This window comes from Gallus gallus, chromosome 1 (assembly GCF_016699485.2).
Source record: "Gallus gallus isolate bGalGal1 chromosome 1, bGalGal1.mat.broiler.GRCg7b, whole genome shotgun sequence".
Lineage (NCBI taxonomy): Eukaryota > Metazoa > Chordata > Aves > Galliformes > Phasianidae > Gallus > Gallus gallus.
In genome coordinates this window covers 170819208-170829266 of record NC_052532.1, presented here as the reverse complement: position 1 = coordinate 170829266, position 10059 = coordinate 170819208, and the positions used below count along the sequence as shown (strand labels likewise).

At 40.0% G+C, this 10059-nt stretch overlaps 1 protein-coding gene across 1 annotated transcript in view; it reads left to right on the top strand.

Annotated features, from left to right (window-relative positions):
* Window positions 1–466: 466 nt before the first annotated feature.
* The window catches only part of COG6 (component of oligomeric golgi complex 6), a 51336-nt gene continuing 41743 nt past the window's right edge, over window positions 467–10059 (top strand). The window contains exons 1-4 of the mRNA XM_417082.8: window positions 467–592; window positions 1311–1454; window positions 2043–2114; window positions 2860–2918. Coding sequence (XP_417082.2) covers window positions 482–592; window positions 1311–1454; window positions 2043–2114; window positions 2860–2918 — 386 coding nt within the window. The 5' untranslated portion in view covers window positions 467–481. The remainder of the gene's footprint in view (window positions 593–1310; window positions 1455–2042; window positions 2115–2859; window positions 2919–10059) is intronic.

Below are 10059 nucleotides of genomic sequence, written 5' to 3'. Positions count from 1 at the left end.
AGGCCCCTTCGAATGGCGCCCCTTCCTTCTGCACAACCAGCTGCATTGCTCAGCTTGGTGTTGTCTGCAAACTTGCTGTGGGTGCACTCAGTGTCACCATCAATGTCATTGATAAAGATGTTAAAGAGTACCGGACCCATGTCAGACCCCTGGGAGACACTGCTTGTCACCGGTGTCCAGCTGGACGTGGAGCCATTGACCTCAGCCCTCAGGCTGTGACCATCCAATTGAATCCTCATCCACTTTAGTATAGCAGGAAATCTCTCCAAATTCTGACTTCTAAATGTTATAATTTTAAAGCTCCTCGACAGCCTTTGCGAGTGCCCCCTCCACAGCCCTCAGCTTTGCCGTGGAATTCGTTGCACATGCTCTCTTCACTGCCAACGTAGGGCTCTGGGTCAGCACAACACACACGGAACCAAAGCCCGGGGAGCGTGTTTCCGCGGGAGCTGCTCAGCCACACTCCGGCGGCCGGGCAGCCATGGCCGACACCGCTCCCCTGCCTCCGGCAGCCGCCCCGGCGGGCCCGGGGATCAACCCGCTGTCCCGCAAGCTGAACAAGATCCTGGAGACGCGTCTGGACAACGACAAGGTGGGGCGGGCGGCGGGGCCGGGGCCTGCGGGGCAGAGGCGGCCGAGGTGCCGCGCCCCGTGTCGCTGCGGAGCGCCTGGCGGGCGCTCGGAGCGTTGTGTACAGAGGGAGGCTTGGCACCAGCTCTGCCGATGCAGCCCTGTGGAGGCTCAGAGCTTCGTTGTCAGGGCGCTCCCAAAGCTTTACCTGATTTAGCCGCTTCGTAGCTGTGAATGAGACGCGCTTTAACCGATTTTTTCTGAGTCGAGCTATAATAAAACTAAACAAAGTCGTGTATTATGTTAAATACTCGTAATTATTTTCATTATCTACTAACTAATCTAAAGTGTGCTGTGTTTGTTCGTTTGTTTTCTCTAAAACCATAAAGAATGGTAGAATCATAGAGTCATTCCGGTTGGGAAAGACCACAAAGCTCATCCAGTCCGACCACCAGCCATCCCCACCATGCCCACTCACCATATCCCTCAGGGCCACATCCACACGGTTTTTGAACACCTCCAGGGATGGTGACTCCACCACCTCCCTGTGCAGCCTCTGCCACTGCCTCACTGCTCTTCCAGAGAATGAATTTTTTCCTCATATCCAACCTTGTACGCTAACATTTTCCCTAAAGCCCCCAACTTGAGTTGGTTACAGCCTACGTGACGTGCTTCTTTGTAACTTGGTAGAAAGTTAAAGGTTGTGGGTTGTTGTTTTTTGTTTTGTTTTCACTTCTTAGGAAATGCTGGAAGCACTCAAGGCTCTCTCGACGTTTTTTGTCGAAAACAGCCTGCGCACCCGAAGGAACTTGCGTGGAGACATTGAGCGTCGGAGCTTAGCCATCAATGAAGAATTTGTCCACATATTCAAGCAAGTTAAAGAGGTAGCAGTTTTACAGTTTGTGTAGTTATATTGCCCACGTAGAGCTGCATAATTTGAAAAAAAAAAAAAACCTGTCCAATTGTATTTTGAAAACTTCCAGCGATGGGGATTCTGCCCTGACCATGGGGAGATTGTTCCAGTGATGGGTTATTCTCAATGACAAGAAGAAATACATTCTTTCTTCTATCAAGGGGAGACCCCTCCCAGTATATCTTGTGTCTGTTGCCCCTCATTTTCACGTGCCTCCATGTGAAGAGAGTGCCTCTATCCTCTCTGTAACTGCCCTTTATGTGCAAGAATACTATGATGAGGTCCCCCTGAGCCTTTTCTTCTCCAGATGAACAGACCAAATGCCTTCAGTTATTCCTCTAAGGACAGGTTCTCCAGCCCTTTGATCAAATTTGCAGCCCTCATTTGGACTCCTTCCAGACTGTCCACGTCAGTTCTGAATTGTGTTGACCTGAACTAGAGATAGCACTCAATGTGTGATCTGCATATTCCTACTAACAGACAATTCTCATTTTGGTGGGATGAAAGTGGGCCTGGGCATGCCATTCCTGATTTATTTCTGTTATTTGAACTTATGTAGGAGCTTGAGAGTATAAATGAAGATGTTCAAGCGATGAGCAGCTGCTGTGAAGATATGTCCAGTCGTTTGAAGGTAATATATGAAGAAATGTGCTTTGTGTTCTTTTATTTGGAACTGTTTTCTTTTGAAGTATAAATAGTTATTTTAGAAGATTAACTGTGACACTGATATATGAGTATTATGTATTATGCAGTATTCAGGTATTTCTTTTTTACTTTAGAAAATGCATTGAGGAAATTAGTTTACATTCTTAGAACTTAGCATTTGGATGGTCGCAATATACTTCTTCTGAGAATATCAATTTTCATTTGTTTTTGAGAGGAGAGAAAATATTCTGTTGGAGTGGATGTGTGAATGATTAAAGCATTAACTAATGTGTGTATTATGGTATAAGATTTGAATTTATTCAGCCTTGCACGCTGAGTAAAGCCTGAGTTGTATGTTCATATATATACCTAAAACATACTTGTTAGAATTTATCTCGTGATCAAAGAGTGAGAAAAATCAAGTGTGCCATCTTGATATTACTGGTTTTGTCTCATGACATTGTCTTTCAGGAAGCCTCTGTGCAATCCAAACCACAGAACAGTGTGCAAATATGAGTGTATATAATAACAAAAATGTGTACAGATAAAGTTATTATTGGTTTTTTCATACCTGAAATTTTGGAGTTAATAAATGTTATTAGCTTTTTGTATTGAAGAGTATATGCTCTTTAAGTATTTAATCAGAAAGGTTTGAAGGAATTATTTGTTTTAGAAGTTGTGTAGTACATTTTTTATGTTTGTATTCCTCATATACTTGATTCTAATTCTAGGCAGCAAAAGAACAAACCCAGGACTTGATAGTAAAAACCACAAAGCTCCAAGCAGAAAAGTATGTATGCCATCTTACTCATTTCTCGAAGACTTGACAGTACTGGTGTAATTTTATTTTAGATCTGGTTCTGCCACTTCTATTTTTGTTTAGTAACTCTGCCTTTTTTGCATCTATACTTCTCTTTTTTAACACTGTTTGTGTTCATAGTTCAGTTTGAATAAAAAGTTTATTACTAGAGGATACAAAAAGCTGAGAACACGGTAATGCTTGTTGTCATAAAGATGGACCTTGTAGAGAAGAGAGTTGTAGTGGTACTGTGTGCTCAGTATGGCTGTGCTTTGCCTAATGTGAATTGCTAATGTAAGTTAAATAATTTTATAACAGATATGGACCTACATGAGATCAAAATTCATTCTACTTCAGTGTTTATTTTGCATTTTGGGCATTTGGAATATACTGGTTTGATGTTAGTTAATGTATGTAGGCTTGTTTATCAGTTGTGTTTGAAGATATTCTTTTTTTCTCTGGTGTAGTGTTCCAATAGCATAATGCCAATGACTGACCAGTATTTTCTCTGTAAATCAGAGACATACAGAAATTTGATGCAAATGAGTAGAAGTACCTTTTCTTTTTATTTGCTTTGAAATAAGGGCTTTCTCATGTTACAGTGAAATGTTTTTGGTTTTTTTTTTTTTACATAAAAGTCAAGTGAACTACAACGCCTATTTCTATGTTCTAAGTGAATTCCTTCACCCTACAAAAGCATAAATATAGGGAAGTTGTTGGCCACCATTTCAGTTTATTTTTGTGACCTAATAATCATCCGTAAAGGAAGGACAGTCTAGGTTTAGACGTTAAAAGAAAAGGGAGTAAGGATGGAGGGAAGTGGGATTTGTGACCTTGGGCTGATTCCTGTACTGATGAAACCTTATCGAAGTATTTCAGCACTAAGTCTTGCATTAGTTCCACAGACTCTGTGGTGGTGTTAATGCTCCGTATCCATTGGAGATCACTCTGCTGTTCAGGGACTGGATGTAAGAAGAAAAGTTGAGTTATAACCTACTTTGCCATCTTTAAAGTTAACTGTGAAATATATAAGTACTGTTTAATGAGCCTAACGTAGACCATTTTTCCCTTAGTTCTCCAGCCTCTTTGTGGAAGAGAAGATTTGTATTTTGCTCTTTTCAGTATTTTTATTAATAGGAAGAGGATAATAATAGCCTATGACAGATTGGTGTAATCTTTAATGTTTCTATGACTAAGGCATCTGGTTTTACAGCTTTAGCCTTTGTCAGTTTAGAAGAATGAATCTCTTCGCTTTATGAACTTTCTTCTAAAAATTATATATAGCTCACTGGAGATTAGAAACAATTATTTCCAGTGATACATTTCTAGTAGAAATTATGACATTGGGTAGCTCTGGGTGCACTTCCAAAATTAGTGGGTTCATGTTGTGGACTTTAGTAGGAAGCGGATTATGCCCTGTGAGAGTCTGAATGAATGTGGAGTGTAACCTGTACATATTTTAATGTTGAATGTACAATAGCTTCTTGGAATACCATACTGGTTGATATAAAATGAAAGATTTAGCCAAATCAGAGTTTAAGTAAATGAGCAGAAGTCAGTGCTTAGAAAATGTGTTACTTTGAAGGTGAGCATGTGAAGCAGTAAGGCAGAGAAGTGGTCATCTATTTTCATCTAGTCTCAAGAACTGGAAAGCTGTTTTGATTCCCTGTACTGGAGCAGAATGGAGGGATACCAAGACCAATTCCAAATGCAGTATATCTGATTGGTCTTAAAGTCATTAAAGGAGGTTATGCAGAATGTACATCAGTAGTTCTACAGTATATTCCTTATGCAGTAGTTAACTTAAAATGCTTTCTGCAAATTTACCTTGAGAACATAGAACATTCTTCAAGCATAAGGAGAAGAAAGACACTGGGGAATCAGCCTGTCTTTCACTCTGTGACTTAAGAGTGCGCACATAGGAAAAACTTACCTTTTAAAAGGGTATTTTATAAGTACACCATGAAGTACTCACCACCAAAATCCAAACAGTATTTGTCATCTTCCACAGTTATGGCTATGGAAGACTCACAGTGCCATTTATTAACCAGGTTAGCTGTTTTTCCTGGCTAAAATTTAGACAAAATAATTTCATTTATTTATTTTGTCAAGCTGCAAAGAGAAGGCTGTTTTGTTCTATGTGGTTCATTTGCCTAATCTTTTCTTCTGTAACATTCAGTGATCGTTTCCTTGATGCTCTACTTTGGTTTGAATCAGGCACAGGAACAGGCCTTTGCTATCAGATGGTTAGGGGTTTCTTGAAAAGCTGAAATCTTGCTTACAGACAGCCAAATATACATTCTGAATTGCTCATTCCTTTGGCTTAATAAGTGACATTACTTAGGCAACAAACGAGTACAGGTAGGATACTGCTTCTTCTGTGGTTTGTCTTAAAATGCTGATTGAGAACCAGAGAAGATGAAAGCTGGGCCAATTCAAAACCAGAACAGCTGAAACAAGGAGTCTGAAGCAGGAACAGTTACCTGAGAAGGCAGCAGTAATTGCTGAGGATAATTGTTTTTTAGAGATATTCCTACAGTAACGAAGAGGTCTCTTACCTTGCTGTGAGAGTTACAGAATGCATCTGCAGGTGTCATCAGGCCCAAATTTCTGTTTCTACTCTGTGGTCCTACCAACTGTTTTGTAATAGGCTTTTCACAGGAAAACATGAGTTACTTTGAAGTTCCTTGAACATTTAGGATGAGAATTTGCATTAAAATAGATGTAATATAGTAGATTTTTCTCTGTAGTTTTTAATTTCAACATTTTTTTCAGAACCAAATTGAATTTTATGTGCCACCATATTTGTGATTTGGTTTTTTTTAAGCTCTTAAATTGAGTGCTGGAGAATGAAATGTTTTGAAACATTGCCCTGAAAAATAAAATTAATTATGTAGAAATAATTATGTTCTTTTTCACATTAGTTATGTTCTTCTTTTTCCCCCTGGTAGTTAATGAACGTTCTGTAACAGCAGGGATAAGACTTTCTATCATTTTGCTGAACCAGTTCTTTACAATGTCCTTGACAAAAATTATTTTGACCTGGCCCTTCTCACTGAATTCTACGTTAAGCCCTGATCTCTTTTTATCTTTTCAGCCGTTTTATATTTAATAACTTCAAAAATTATCCTGTGCGAGATTTGCTATTGATGGAAAAAATAATACCTTCCATTATGCCCCTTGGGTCAGGGCAATCCCAGGTATTTATACAAACTGAGAGAAGATCTCCTTGAGAGCAGCCCTGCTGAGAAGGACTTGGGGGTCCTGGTGGACGAGAAGCTGGACATGAGCCAGCAGTGTGCGCTTCCAGCCCAGAAGGCCAACTGTGTTCTGGGCTGCATTAAAAAAGGGGTGACCAGCAGGGAGAGGGAGGTGATTGTCCCCCTCTACTCAGCTCATGTGAGGCCCCATCTGGAGTACTTTGTCCAGGCCTGGGGCCCCCAGTACAGGAAGGACGTGGAGCTCTTGGAGTGGGTCCAGAGGAGGGCCACTAAGATGATCAGAGGGCTGGAGCACCTGTTCTACAAAGAAAGGTTGAGGGAACTGGGCTTGTTTAGCTTGGAGAAGAGAAGGCTCTGTGGAGACCTCATTGTGGCCTTCCAGTACTTGAAGGGAGCATATGAACAGGAGGGGGTATGTCTGTTTACGAGGGTAGATAGTGGCAGGACAAAGGGGAATGGTCTTAAACTGAGACAGGGGAGGTTTAGGTTAGATATTAGGAGGAAATTTTTCCACCCAGAGGGTGGTGACGCACTGGAACAGGTTGCCCAAGGAGGCTGTGGATGCCCCATCCCTGGGGACATTCAAGGCCAGGCTGGATGTGGCTCTGGGCAGCCTGGTCTGGTGGTTGGCAACCCTGCACATAGCAGGGGGGTTGAAACTCAGTGATCATTGTGGTCCTTTTAAACCTAGGCCATTCTATGATTCTGTGATGGCTGGCTTTTATCTGATTTATTTCAACAGCCTGTCTCCTCCTAGGATGGAAGTGTTTATGTTTTTTTTATTTCTTTCAGTGTTCTTAAACTGAGGAGAGACAGTAAACTTCCAGATGTATTTCCTGCATTTAAAGTTGCCAGGGATTTACCTTTTTAAGAACACCTAATTTTGGTCTCTGACTGAAAATGAGCTGATAACTTCACTGAGCTGATATCTTAACTCTCATAATCTGATGAAATTCGCAAGTTAGTTATGTTATTGAGTTAGAAGTCCACTTTTTATTCACTTCCCTTTGTTTTGTAAGAACAAAGTTATGTGTGCCGGGACTGTTAGCTCTGGCTTTGATCAAAGATATCTCATCTTTCTGTAGTTCTGTTTTCAGTGAATGACAGGTGGAACCTCTGCCTTCTGTAAACTTTCTTCATGCCCTGTGAGAAGTAAAATTTGTCCAAAGGCATTTGTTTACATCAAACTGCAATTAGAGAACAGAATTGCCACTGCAAATCAGGGAGTGTTGAGTCTTTCTAACTGAGGATGTGAGGATGTTTGTTCCTGTAGGTATACAAACCAAATATCAAAAGTAAGCATTGAAACAGTAAGTGAACTGTTTTCTTAAGCTGCAAAGTTTTTTGACTTTGGAAACATAAATGTCTCTTGAGATTATTTTTTTTTCCCCATGTGGCATTTGAGCCTGCATAGCGTATTTTAGTGGTTTTTTTGTTGGTTTGGTTTTATTTATTTTCCCCAAGATCAGCATAAAGAATAATATAAAGGTGCAAAGTGGCCACAGAAGCTTGAGTATGAGGATGAACACTGTAAGTGAGAGCACTTGTTGTGCTTCCATCCTTGCCGGCTGTTCTTTCTCTCCTGCAGTAATTGCAGAGAGGTGGCTGTATCTGTGTCAATGGTTCTGTGCAGGGATTGATTTATTATGCTCACTTCTTATCGTTTGCATCGTTTTATTGCTATTACTAGATGTACTTCAGGATAATTTTCATGCTTCTAAGCTTCTTACCTGAATTCATCAGTGTTTTTTCTAGTCTCTTGGATTTGTGATTTGAAGACAGAGCAGTCCACCTGCAGTATCCTGTAGGTAATGAGCTATTTGGGCCCTTCCTATGTTGGCAAAACGTGTGGTTAAGACCTTTGGTCATATAATTGAGGAAGAATGTAAGATGTGTGTGTCAGATTTCAGCTAAAACTTCTGCCTTCTCAAATTGTTGCTTTGCAGCATTGCTTTTTCATCCTTTAATTTGTGAGCTGAAACACAAATTAGGCGTGATTTGGCATAAATGCTGACTAGAATATGTTACTTAAATGATGGGAAGAAAATATCTCCTATTAATCACATTGCATTTTTATATTTGGTAATATGCCAGCATTGTCGAGACGTTATTTTTTTTTTTGGTCATTTATGTTGCTTGTTCTGAATTTCTCTTCCCTGCGAAGACAAGTTAATAATAGCTGTATTGTATGTTAAAAGCAGAGCAGTTGTCTTTTATGTTATTATTTAAGCGATGTAATTTGCTTAGTTTAGGAACTGTTTTCCTTTTTTTCTCTGCTGTTCTTAAAAATTGAGACTCAAAGTAACTTGATAGGACCTCATCATGTTAAATAATGCGGTACAAACAATTTAACCCATCCATCTGTAGTGTAAGATTGATTTGTGGATGCTTTGTTATGTAGAATGTTAAATAGAATGTTTGCTTTGTTGCATTTTGTAACAAACTTTGATAATAAAGAGCTGAGGTAGTTAATTCAGACAGTTTCTGTGAATTGCTAAAAATCCATTTCGGTATCTTCAGTAGATTTCAGTACATTTACTTCAGCACTCTAATATTGCCTTCAGGTTGCATTAGGCTTTGTATGCCTAATGTATGCTGCTGCTTGGAATGTGTGGGATTTTATATTCCTTTCTCTAATGGCCGACAGAAAAAGGATGTTGCTCCTTGGCATGTGATTTCTTGCTAAAAAACTTCCCATGACTCATCAGTTCTCTTGCTGTAGCTGAGTTTAATTCTTTTGGCTTCAATTTGTTTTAATTGAATGACACTGAGACATGCTCTTCATTTAAATTCAACAGCCGCAGCTCCTGGAGTTCGGTGAATGATTTGAGTGTCAGCACAGCGCTCAATACAAGGTCAAAAGTCTTAGGAAAAATGTTTCTCAGGGAGCATCTGCTGCTTCAGTAGTGCTATAGCACAGATCTCTCATCTCTTGGTGGTGCTTCTCCATTTTCTTCTCTTTTCTGTTTTCAGAAACAACTTTTCCATCAGTCAGTTTGGAAACGATTCAGGAAGCTCAGCAGTATTTGTAGCAGGTTAGAGAGGTATGCTTGCATCAGCATCTGCTGAGAAAACTGGTGATCGTGTTAATGAGATGTATTTCATGTCCTGACCTTTGGGAACTTGTCATTATGTTTATTCCAGTGAAAATACTTCATGAGAAAAAAAGCAATGATTGCCTGAACTGAATTACAATTCTGGGGGCTGAGGGTGAGCGTTTTTGAAGTTGTGAGGCTGATTTTTTTGTTCCTGATTTGTGCCACAGTAAAGCATAGGTAATAGGCCATAACACAGGAACCAAAGCAGCAATAATGGATCTGAAATAAAACAAAACACCCTAATTTGTCACATTCTAGCCATGAACAACAGAGGGAAAGAAAAGCCTTATTTCCTACCTGCTCTTCTATCTGGCAACCCTGTGTTGTCATGAGGCAGGAAGTTCTCTTGATCAATGTGAAGTGGGGCATGGACTCACAGATTGAGATGTGTTCCTTAGAGGTGCATTATTACATGGTAGCATTTCTGACTGATGCTTGTGTAATTGACACGTAGAAGAACAGAGAGCTCACGGTCTTCTCTGGAAATTGATTTTGGTTCTTTGTTGTTTTCTAATATCTAATTTAGCACTCCTTAGTAAGCTCTGATCTTATTCCAAGTCAATACAGAGAGCAGTGCATTTTTCATGCCCTTGGCAACATTTTAGAATTTGATGACAGATTTGAAAACTAAACTAAGGAGTCCCATTTTGAATGTCTTTGTGCTCCATTATGTAAAAGATATACCGAGATGCCAGTCTGTTTAGTGCAACAGTATCAGCTCTCTTAACCTCTACAAGGTGCAAAATAATCCATCTACTGGAAGCATGCTCCTTTTTAACCTAACCTCTGTTCACAGGTTAGAAACTACATATT